The sequence below is a fragment of the Poromitra crassiceps genome, assembly GCF_964638095.1.
Source record: "Poromitra crassiceps genome assembly, chromosome: 14".
Lineage (NCBI taxonomy): Eukaryota > Metazoa > Chordata > Actinopteri > Beryciformes > Melamphaidae > Poromitra > Poromitra crassiceps.
Window position 1 is genome coordinate 41987627 of NC_139633.1, and position 12704 is coordinate 42000330.

A 12704-nucleotide genomic window follows, 5' to 3' on the forward strand; every position below is an offset into this window, starting at 1 on the left:
AGCTGTCTGCTTGTGGAGATCAGTGAGCTGTCTGCTTGTGGAGATCAGTGAGCTGTCTGCTTGTGGAGATCAGTGAGCTGTCTGCTTGTGGAGATCAGTGAGCTGTCTGCTTGTTGTTCTCTACAGATGGAGATCAGTGATCTGGAGGAGCAGAAGAACCGCACGGAACAGCAGGCGAAGGAGCTGAGGGAGGAGGTGGAGAAGTTGCAGGCCCGAGGTGGAGGTGGAGGAGGAGGCTGGAGCACTGAGCAGGAGCGCAGGTGAGGAGAACCAGGAGGATGAACGTTGGGAGGATCACCATCAGAGCCTAAAGGCTTATTTATACTTCTGTGTCGGGATGGCGAAAACAAATGTTTTTTCTGACCGACAACTGACCCTTGTTAACCGATCATTAACCGTTAACCGCCAAGATGAAAATGTAACGTTACTATTTCAAATGCTTTGCGCCGGCTGGAGAAGTTGGGGTAGCACTAGTTGTGCCTCCTGACTTGTTCCCTTGGCGGGCGGAGCATGTGTATCAGCAGATGCACTGACTGTCACCAGGCTACTAATGGACTCATGCCTGACTACATAAATATGCTCTTATTCTGAAACAAACAAGTAGATATGCTCTTCTTCTGAAATAACCTAGTAGATATGCTCTCATTCTGAAATAAACCAGTAGATTGTCGTGCCATTGTTTCCAATACATAAACTGGGGCAGCGCCACAATATCGGCACGGCATAAGCAGTTAATCAATGCATATAAATGGACCTGTATTCGATCTGTAATGTGTCTGATGTGGGTCATGTGTCGCATCATGTCTGGAATTTGGCCGGTAAATCACTTGACAGTGACCCCACAATGAGCGGTAAATCACTTGGTGGAAGTCTATGTCTTTATGTGAATAAAGCTTGGTGCAATACGGTGGTCGTTAGGGCCCTGACATCCAACTCCTGTCCGTATCCCTACGTCCGTTTTATTTACCAAGGGAATTTCCATAATTATTTGTCACGCTTGTATATATTCACCTGAAGGCTAATGCTGATGTAGCTTGTATATATTCACATGAAGGCTAATGCTGATGTAGCAACTCCAGCCATGGTTTTAATTGTTTATTTAATTGTTTATTTAATTGTTTATTTAATTGTTTATTTAATTGTTTATTGTGGATCCCCGTTAGTCTACACCAAAGGTGAGACTACTCTTCCTGGGGTCCAAACACGTAAAATACAAACATAAAAGTCCAAAAGCATTGGAGTAAATACAACACAACAAAAATAAATAAAAACAAACAAAAACGAGTGAATCAAGGCTCACTCAATATTCATGTCAATCAAATATTAACAGTATCAACTCTTCTCATAAACAAAAAGAAATGTATCTGTCTTCCTGAGTAATTACACCAGCAAAAACACTTATCCTGACCTTATTTTTACCATACTCACAAGAAACCATCATATTATAATTGAAATACTTGATTACAATATATAATACATAATACATACCGTAATACAAATTCCTTCCATGTTGCACAATTAACAAATCAGTAAATCAAATACCAAAATCTTATTATTCATAACTGCAATTTTTTTACTTTTTTTTTAAACATAAATTTGTTCCTTACCATAGTCATATTTCTCTGTATTTTATTCCAGTAAGCAACTGCTCTATACATTACCGTCTTTTTCAGTGCATTTGTTTTTGGTAGAGGTAGAGTAAACCGTGAATCTAATGCTTGCCTTGTGGTATATCCATGTCTAGACTTAGTTGGGTCCAGTTATGCGTACAAGCCCTCTGGTTTCCCAGTATTCCAGATGTTAAATAAAACGGTTACAAGGCTACATGCTATCCTTCTGTCATCCAGGACAGAGCGGCATGCATCCCCCCGACACCGCTCCTCACAGAGCAGCGTAGAGCGAGGTGTGCCGCCCTGTTCTGAGCGAGCTGGAGTCTGTTCAGGTCAAGCTTAGAGGCATTGGACCATATGGCTGGACAGTAGTCCAAGCGTGATAAGACCAAAGATTGTAGTACAAGCCTCGCTGTACTATTAGTCAACAGATTTATACACCTTCTGATCATTGAGGTACAACAGCTCATTTTAGACACCATGTTGTTGATGTGTTTCGACCAAGAAAGCGTTTCTTGAATTACCACACCCAACAGCTTGGCCTCTCTCACCTGTTCGATATCTACACAGTTGAGAACGAGATTTAGTTTTGGATTTGATCTAGATGCATATCTGGAGACTATCATTATACTTTTAGTTTTTGTAACATTTAATTTTTATTTATTTTCACTTACCCAGTTGGAAACAAGCATCAATTCATCTGGCAGCAGCCTATTAACAGACTCTGATTTATCCGCAGCGACATACATGGTGGTGTCATCTGCAAAGATTTCCATTGATGCATTTTTAAGTACAAATTGGCAAGTCATTAACAAAAATTGCATACAATAAAGGACCGAGGCAGCTTCCTTGGGGTACTCCCACATGGAGGTCCCTCATTTCAGACATTGTGCCATTAAACATAACACATTGTCGTCTGTTAACTAAATAGTTTTTTAACAGTTTAATTGAAGATTCTTTGAATTTATATGCGGATAGTTTCGTTAGTAGGAGATCATGATCTATAATATCAAATGCTGCGCTAAAATCCAGAAGCAGTGCAGCAGCTTCAAGGGATTTCGCCGGACGCACCTAACTTCATCATGGGCGATGTTAACCATTGTAAACCTGGGAAGTCCTTGTGTAACTTTGACCAGGATGTCACTTGTCCGACACGACTTACGAAATGTCTGGATCTTTGTTACGGATCCGTCAAAGGAGCTTATGAATCCCTCAGCAGAGCTCCACTCGGCCATGTCGGATCACAACACTGTTTATTTTGGTTCCGTCCTACAAACCGGTCCTGAAGAGAAACAAGGCGGAACGACGTTTAGTTCCGGTTTGGTCGGAGGAGTCTATTCAATGTCTGTTTAAAAATGTCTGTGAGGACTTAGATGAACTCACTGAGACTGTGTCTGCATAGATGCCGTGTGTCGGAAAGCACACCAGCGCACGTTTTTTTATCGTAAGCTACGAATCTTTAATGTCGACAGGACTTTTATGGAAATGTTTTACTCTTGTTTTATTGAATCAGATCTTAATTTCTCGTTTGTGTGCTGGTGTGGTCTGTTACCCTCAAGAATAAGAACCAACTGCAGAGTCAAGTGAACCATCTCCAGATTGGTTTATTTGTTCATAGTTCCTTAAAAAGAGCCCTCCCCCTTTTTTTCATGGCATGACTCCACATGTTCATAATGACTCCACACGAGGCTCCAGCCTCCTTAGACCCAGGGCCGCGGGAAGTAGGGGTGCTGCAGGCCCTAGGTTTAATTTTTTTTTTTTTTTTTTTTTTTTTTTTTTTTTTTTTACAAATGTAATTACGGTACAAATATTTTGCAGTGCACTATTTTCATTTCCCGAAACATTCTTGGAACAAGAAAGGAATTTCTTGTTTAAGAATGTTTCGGGAAATGAAAATGTAGCCTATTTAAATAGAATTATCAACAATAACAATCAAGGAAGTTACATGCTTGTAGGCTAGAGAAGAAGAAGAAGCGCGCATGCTGTGTTGTGTTGAACCAATACGAATTGTTTAATCTGGCAATAAAGAAATGTGAACTTGACATGCTATTTTAATAGCCTACTCAAAAATGCACCTCCCACTATACAGCAAAGAGCGGAGTCAAGTTTTCTTGATATATGCCATTCAGATCAGAATAATTAGTCTAGTCATTAAGTTTGCTGATAATATTTCTATCATGTTAAGTCTGTGTCATGTTAACTGGTGTATTCAGAGCAAATACGGAGATATAGAGCATTATCATCATGCTATATATCTCCCTCTTTGCTCTGAATGAGTGAGAAAAGGAGAAAATACTGAATAATTACATCACAACAGTATCCTAATGTTAATTTAAAATGAGATATTCCTCTAAATATGGCAAAAAAATGTAAAAAGAAAACGTCAATTTTTTTTTCGGCGAGAGTCCCTTCCTCCCAGCACCCCCTGCTTAAAGTGACTTCCAGCGGCCCTGCTTAGACCACCCCATTCCTGTACTTCCCAATCCCAGTTCAGTATACTCTACAGAGGGTCCAAGATATGGAATTATTTGCCTTCACATCTTTTGGATTTCTCTTCACAGAAGTTCAAAAGAGCGCTGAAATCACTTCTCCTAGCTAATAAATATTTTCCATATGGGCTGCCTATACAAACTGTGGTCTAATGTCTTTCTTTAAACATACAAACAAACATTGTTTTATTTTTGTTGTCTTTTGTTCATTTTCTTGTCATTATTTGTGAGTAGTTTCTTTACTTTTTTTTCTTAAGAAGACTTGAATCCATATAGCATAAGTGCTTACTCTAGTTTTTAGCGTTTATCCTACTTGTGTGTGTGTGTGTGTGTGTGTGTGTGTGTGTGTGTGTGTGTGTGTGTGTGCGCGTGTGTGTCTGTGCGCGTGTGTGTGCATGTGTGTACGCTCAGGGCTCAGAGGGAGCAGGCAGAGTTGGAGCAGAACTATGCCAGAGAGATCAGTAACCTGGTCCACAAACTGAGCTCTGAGAAGGAGCAGCTGGAGGCTGAGCTCAAGCTGAGGATGGACCAGGAGCTGCTGTTGCTCAGGTGGGTCCTCACAGCTGTTTCTCTGATCCAACCCCAGCGTGAAGGAGACAGAGCAGATCACCACTCATGCAGATGTATTGTTAATTGTTAGTCTAGGGCCTATACCAGGGGTGGGCAACTATTTTTCATGGGGGGCCACATGAGAAACCCAGATTGTTGCCGGGGGCCGAACAAATATTGTCATACATACAAAAATGCACTCTTGGAGCTAAATAAATCCAAAACCGAGTTAATTATTTAAATTTCTACTTCAATGTCGAACAGTAATTTCTTACACATGAGATTACTTTTAGCCTTTTAGTCATAAAGATTATTGAAAGATATTCCATGTAGAATATTGGGCAGAATGACATGAACATTTGGACACTTATTCAGTGGGTATCTTGCATGTTGCGTTCAGGTGCACTGTAAAAAAAAAAAAAAAAAAAAGCCAAATTCCATCGCGGGCCGCATGCCCCCCGCGGGCCGTATTTTGCCCATGTGTGGCCTACACAGTCTATGCCTGTGGCCGATGTGAGCTGGACGTGACCAAACTTGATCTGTTACTGCAGTCAAACAATATTTCATAAGCATGACAGTAGTAATGTTAGGCATATTCACAACTGTTACATTATCCACACAAGATGGTAACGTTATTAGCATAGCTTCTGGGTGGTAAATGATGATCTTAGTTAACCGTGTTAGCAAGCAAGCTAATATCTAAATAGCCAGCCTCACAGCAGCCAACACAAAACGCTAATGTGTTAGCTGGACGTGACCAAGATCTGTTATTGCAAACAATGTTCCATAAGCATAACGGTAGTAACGTTAGGCATATTTGCGACTGTTACATTATCCGCACAAGACGGTAACGTTATTAGCGGAGCTATAGCCGTGTTAGCAAGCAAGCTAGCGCTATCTGGCGAGCCAAAACCACATCATCACAGCAGCTAATACAACAAGCTAACATAAGGTCCCTCCCTCCATTAACCAAAAACACAGCCCTGACTAATTAGTTCCCCCCCGATGTCGGTCACATTGCTGCTGTCTGGCCAGACGGGCTTCATTAGATCTTTTTTTCTTTTTCTGTCTGGACTTTTTACTGGACTGTGTGTTGTTTGTTTGTTTGCTGATGTTCATTGACTGCATTAGCTAGCTAACGTAACGTTAGCCTGTCTTAGCCTTCTTCTTCGTTGGTGTATTTATTGGCTGAAGCTCTGAGTGGCAGGCTCATAAACGTGCAGAAACGTCACATCCGGCCGATTTTCCGTGAAACCCCAAACCGAGAGGAGCTGAAGTCTGCAGGCATAGCATTGGAATGGCTGAATGCAGAGAGTGAATGCTGGGCTAAATTTTTAAGTTACTTTACGGAGCATTCACTCATTGTAATAAAAACCCATTTTGTGCCGATTTATTTCTTCCCAAATCTTACGGAATGGGCCTTTTTAAGAAAAAGTGGCCCCACCCAGTGCATCATGATAATGAAATATGTTGCAGAGCAGCAGCTCTTTAACAGGCTTTTAACTTTTTTATTTAATTTTTTATTTTTATTTATTTATTGATATTTGATGGAGTTAAGTTCTATGGCTGCTGGGACATGGCTGCATTGGGCACCCGGCTACATGGACCAGACTTGTTGGCAAAACAAAATCATTGTTGATTTTGCATGGTAAAAAAAATGCATTTAAAAAACACCAGCCTTTAAAGGGTGGCTTTACCGGTAGGCCTAATCAACCCACTTTGTATAATTAATTAATTAATTAATCTCTGTAATATAAGCACATGGGCAGTGTTTACCTTCTCTCTGTGTTTTCCTCATGGAGATCTCCCATTTCCTCCTCTGGCAAAGCGCTCCGTTCTGACTAGGGATGCACATTTTCTGCAAATTCCAAACTCGATCATTGGTAACGTTAACAATCAATCAATCGATTAATTGTAATTAAAAATACAAAATTTTCCAAACCATACCAAATGCGTTTTTTCCTCAATAAAACGTTTATTTATGCAGCAGCAACGTATTGTATATTTCTCACAGCATTGCATAGCATAGCCTACGCTATGAAACACATAAAAACGTGGAGGCATAACTTTTTAGACATGTCAACATTTGCCCAGAATCCCCGTCACGGGCGCAGGGGCTCGCTTACCCACGCAGATTGTGACGCGAGGTTACTCCAGGCGAGCCAATTTATCCGAATGAACAGCATCTTATGACTTGTCTGAAAGGTTAAAACAATAAACGAGAGTCAGGCTGTAACGTTATAACACGTTTCCACATTCATTCTCAGTTAGCTCCTAGTTAGCACCATAGCACACACCAGCTCTGTGGTAAACAACAAAGTCCACCACTTCCTATTGTATGGCAACTCTCGAGGGGACAAACACAGAGCCTCGCATACACGTTGAACACAGTCTGTAACAGACTGTGATATCATTGCGCCCTCTGGAGGATCATTGAAAAATGATTTGAAAACACCATTTAATGCGTTGCTTTTATGTTTTGTTTTGATCAAGTAATTTCTCTTTGCTCGAGTAAATCCTTAACAAGCAATTAATCGAGTTTCGATTAATTGTGTGCATCCCTAGTTCTGACGCATTTTACGTCGTAACGCGTCACAACGGAGCTGCGGAAGTTCTGCTGGAGAGGCAGAATCTGCTCCAAGGGCGGGGGTTATTGTTTATTTTTATTTTTTAAGTATGTGCACATTGAAGGAGAATTGCATGGAGAGCCATAACGAGCCATAACTTGCAGCTGGTGGGGGCGGAGTTTCTGCAGGCAGCAGCAGTGAGCAATTGCTCCATGAGGTAAACGGAGAGAGAAGGATAAACACTGCCCATGTGCTTATATTACCGAGATTATATGATACAAAGTGGGTTGATTACCGGTAAAGCCATCCTTTAACGTATATCAAAAACTTGGTGTATTCCTTAAGACTGTATAGTGAGCTAGCCCAGCAGCGTGTTAGCAGCTAATTTAACACTGTGTAAGCAGGGAAGAGGCAAAGCAGCAGCTCTCTCAGATGAAGCTCCAGCACGCTGAGGCGCAGCGCCGCCTCCTTCACCAGCTCCACCGGGAGCGCCAGCGGGTGCAGGAGCAGAGAGGATCCTGGGAGAAGCAGCTCCTCGGGCTGGAGCAGGAGAACCACCGGGAGAAGCTCCGCTGTGAGGAGAGAGTGGGGGAGGAGCAGGCCCGCATCTGCAGCCAGCTCACCTCAGAGCACAAGAGGGTGGAGGAGCGGCATGAGGAGGAGGTCCGCAACCTGAAGGAGCATGTCGCCCGTTTACAGGACAAGGTGAAGTCAGGCCGGGAAGCGGGAGAAGACTCCCGGCTGCGCGCGAGCCAATTAGAAGGCAGTTTAGAGGAGTTGAGGGAACAGTGTGGTCGGCTAGAGGAGGAGCTCTCGTCTTCTCGGACACGTTGTGTTGAGCTGGAGGCCAGATTGGGGGAGGCCTGCGCTCAGCTAGAGGAAAGCATTCACTTCCTGGAGTCCCACGAGGTTTTGAGCAAACGCCTCACCTTGGAAAAGAGTTCAGCGGAGGAGGAGCTGGAGCTGGGGAAGGGCAGGGAGGAGCAGCTCCTGGTCCAGGTGTCCTGGCTGAAACAAGAGCGAGATGATCTCCATGCTCGGACTGACCAGCTGAAACGAGAGCGAGATGATCTCCAGGCACACTCTGACACCATCCTCCAGGACAAGGAGGTTGTGGCTGATAACTGCAGCCGGCTGTCCAGCGCCTTTGTGCAGCAGCAAGCCCAACTGAATGCCAAAGAGCAGACTGTGAACGCCTTGAGGTCAGAGCTGGAGAACCTACAGGAAGCGATGAGGACCAAAGTTGAATGTCTCTCCAAACTTACCTGCGAACTGGACTCCCTGAAGGCGGACCGAGCCAGGCTGATCCAGGATCTTAAGGATCAGGCCATGGCTGTGGACGACTTACGGCTGAAGCTGGACGGCGTCAGCGAGGAGTTGGTCAGGAGGAGGAGCGGCGAGGAGAGCCTGCAGGAGGCGCTGATGCAGGAGCGATCCAGGAACACACGGCTCTGGACCGGCCTGGACGAGGAGAGGGAGGAGGTGGGCCGTCTCAGCCAGGAGAACGCCAGTTACGCCCGCCTGGCCGACCAGCTGTCCACGCAGATCGTAGAGATGGAGGAGGAAATCTCTACGCTCAGAGACCACATCCGAGACCTCAGCGCCCAGCTGAACGAAACCGCTGACCTGGTCCCGGACCTCAGGAGGCGGCTGAACTCCAGAGCCACCGAGGTGGATCGGCTTCGGGGAGAGGTGACGGATGGCACGGAGCGTCTAGAGCGAGCCCAGGCCTCATCTGAGAAGCACCACGCTAACGTTCAGCAGCTGACTGGCCAGTTGGAGGCCAAGGACAGAGAGCTGGGCTGGGTCAGAGGACAGGCCGAGCAGCAGTACCTCCAGCTCCAACAGGACTTTCTGAACACCCAGGCTGAACTGAGCAGGGCGGAGGAGGCCTTCGAGCGGGAGAAGAGCAAGATGACGGAGCAGCTGATGGAGATGGAGAAGCTGGTTATTGCCCTGGAGGAGGTGATGGACCCAGCTAGTCCACACAGGTTTGTGGCGCATGAGACCAGCCGCCGAGATGCGAAACCCTGTCCGACGACGACTAACCTCCATTCGCCGCCTTGCTTGAAATATATTTCCAAAAATCTTGAGTATTTCAATGACTAATTCCAACCAATCATCTGAACGAGACGCTCACACTTTCCCACAGGTAGAAGTTCTGTGACTTACTAATGGAATGAAATCACCGCGGTTTGTCACGCTCACCGCTGCAGGCCGGGCTGCAACGCAAGTCTGTACGATTCACTCTGTCTGGAATGCTTTAACCATTCACCCCATCTCTAACTGAATGATGTCATCTAAACGCATGGTAATAGATTGTTTAGTAATTGTGTAATAACTTCATGTGTGTGTCGTCAAATGTCTCGTCATCCTTTGTGTGTTTTCTCTCCATGTTGAATTTGAAGTTCAAACGTTTGTTCTGAATTCTGAATGGATCAACCTTCTGTTCATTACACTACACAGTCTGTTTTTACAAGATAAGTGTATTTTTCTAGTAGAAACTAGAGCCTCAGCCACTCAGTCCTCCAATATCCAAATTGAACAATTCCCTGAATGGGCGGACTACACACTGATGTGAAATTGCACCTTTCTTCTTGTGGCTAATCATTCAATCAAGATCAACAAAAGAAATCAACTGTTGATTTCTGGGCAGGAGCTCTGCCCTGTTAGGCTGTGTGTCCATATAGCGTTTTTTTTTCTTTCTGAGCACCAGCGCCCTTTCCTCATTAAAAGCAACGGGAGGTGGGGCAAGGTGCAGAGGAGGCGGGGCAAGGTACAGTACATGGGAGGTGGGGCAAGGTGCGCAAAAGGCGGCCGCCCCAGAGAAGCGCTGCAGTCGGCGGCTTTGTCCTCAGAGCGGAGCGCTTTCAAAAGTTCCGAAATGTTGAACTGTTCAGAAAAGCGCCGGGTGACGTGATCCAATTTTCCCAGCTGATCAATTGCAATGACCCATACCCATCCCATAGCGTCCATAGCAACAACAATATGGAGGAGGTCAAAGTGGTGGAGAAATAGGATGTTCTAATCATTGCATTCATGTTACTCTAACAGTGATATTAAAGGCAGTATGGATACGGGACATGTATTGGAAATGCATATCTGGAAAGCCTTTTCTTGTTCCACAGCACTGTATTGTGTGCTGCTAGAAGTGTTAACCAGTTGGTTAGTGAACTAGAAGCAGGTGATGTTACTTTCCACTTTTATTTCTCCTCACAAAAAGCGCTCCAGGCAGCGCTTTTTCCACGGCAAAAAAAGAAAAAGGTAGAAAAAACGCGATGTGGACACACGCCCTTGAGTCAATCACACATTTCAATAAGAGTGATTGTGATGTTGGACCAGACGGTTGGTGGTTGAGGTTTGTGACGTTAGCTTTGAATGGCAGGACTCAGCTGGAGGAGGCTCACTCAGAGAACAGCGCTCTGAAGGAGCGACTTGCCATGCTGCAGCAGGAGCTCCAGGGTCTGGAGGACGACATCTCCAAGAAGAAGTGAGTACAATCCAGTGCTTCCTTCAGTTTGACTGTTTCATGCTGTGACTTCCAATTGTACACCGTATCTTCCAAATGTTTTCTCAATGGCAGGCGCCACAGTAGGAGGCTATTTGCTTTATTCTGACTGTAGTTCTGGCTGTAGCTTTGGCTGTAATCCACAAATAAAATAAGCCTTTTCAATGATCTACAAGATCAAAACTTGTGGAATCCAAACTAAGAAACAAATAATGTCAAATAAGACAGACAAAGTGGAAGCTATCCATAACGAGGTAGCTCTATGATTTCTGCTCCACCCATCCGCTCAAAGTGCCCACTGCTTCTTCTTCTACCAGAAAAAACCTGGAAGAGATGGGGCGAGGACACGAGAAGAGCAGAGAAGAAGAGGAGAGGCTGCACAAAGAGGTAGGCTTCTTATTACATAACCAGCTGACCTTTGACCTCTGTTTCTTAACTGAATATCAAGCAAAGAGCCTTCCTCACACTGGCTTTCATTGGAAATAGTCACTACCAATATTGCTTATAAATAAAGAACGTCGAAGAAGAATAAAGTAGAAGATTAATTACAGGGTCCTGAACACCTTGAAGGGGTTCATTTTGCGATGATGGCTCGTTGTACATTATCTCTCTTATTACCGCCCCCAAGGATAAAAAAAAAAAAAAAAAAAAAAACGTTTTGGGCCACGACCTGGCATGCATAATTTGGCCCTCGGGGAACATTAATTGGGGACCCCAAAACTCTCAGTACCATGAGGAGGTTTGGTCTAGTTTCTTCCTCTCTGTGTGCAGAACTCTCAGTACCATGAGGAGGTTTGGTCTAGGCATTATTATGGAAGCCACTGGAGTTTTGGGCAGGACACGCCCTGCGCCCGCCTTATGCAGCATTCAAGCGCTGGGATTGGCCTGGAGTGAGCCAATACGCTCCAGTCACATTTTTGACAGCTCAGGCTTCACACTAACCTCGCGTCACCAGACCCTCTCTCAAAGGAGAACATAGTTGAGAGAGAACACACTCTGCATACACGCGTCGTATAATAAATAAATAAATTATTATCACGTACAAAGTGAGTAGAAAGTGCATTGTAATCCCCACACGCCTGTAATCAAACATGAGTGGAATGAATGCCTGGGCATTTGCCCTGGCATCTGATGGGCAAACTCCCAGATATTGCTCTTCTTGGGGTTGATGCAGATAAACCTAGTCTCTTTTTTCTCACGGGGCTTTTGTTTGAGTCTAGCAATCAAGTCAGATTTTCGGAAGAAAAAGATCATGGATTTTAGACCATATTAGCCTATCAAAAGCTGTCAAAAGGGAACAAAAGGCTCGCTCCAGGCCAATCCTGGCACTTGACTGCTGCGTAGGCGGGAGCAGAGCGTGTTCTGCCCAAAACTCCATGGTCTAGAGTTGCTTCTTCTCTGTGTGCAGAACTCTCAGTACCGTGAGGAGGTTCTGGATCTGAGCGGCAGGAACCTGCAGCTGAGCAACGACAATGCCGAGCTGAGCGCCCGTCTCCGTGGCGACCAGGAGTCGGTCCGGATGCTGAGGGACCGTCTGGCGACGGTCTCCAGGGAGCAGGAGGAGGGAGGAGCCATGGTGAGAACTTACTCCCAGTCATATCAAACGCACAGCATACAAGATAGAGTGACGCCAAACACACTTCAGCTTTATTAAACACTGTTGGAGTATTTTTAAAGGTTATTTAGATTTATTTGTGATTTATTAGGCGACTTTAATCAGAAATCAGAATCAGAAAACCTTTATTGATCCCCGAGGGGAAATTGAGTCATACTACTGTTGCTCATGCTCAGGTAGGCAAAAATGTAAACATAGAGACATTATAAGAGGCATAGGAATAGACCATAAAAATAATAAAATAGAAGGGAGCCTATATACAATAAAGTGTCTCAATATGTGCCTTCTCCTACAATCCTTATCAAGTACCAAGTGAGTAAAAAGTTAAATGTGTTTGAGGTAAATGGTAAATGTACTGCATTTATA

General features: G+C 44.5%; 1 protein-coding gene across 1 annotated transcript in view; it reads left to right on the forward strand.

Annotated features, from left to right (window-relative positions):
* Positions 1-12704, forward strand: part of ninl (ninein-like) — a gene marked incomplete at both ends in the record, with an annotated part of 124172 nt that overhangs the window by 77688 nt on the left and 33780 nt on the right. Inside the window, 6 exons of the mRNA XM_083650792.1 lie at positions 127-260; positions 4511-4648; positions 7620-9206; positions 10601-10705; positions 11041-11110; positions 12132-12299. Of these exons, the coding sequence (XP_083506918.1) occupies positions 127-260; positions 4511-4648; positions 7620-9206; positions 10601-10705; positions 11041-11110; positions 12132-12299 (2202 nt within the window). The remainder of the gene's footprint in view (positions 1-126; positions 261-4510; positions 4649-7619; positions 9207-10600; positions 10706-11040; positions 11111-12131; positions 12300-12704) is intronic.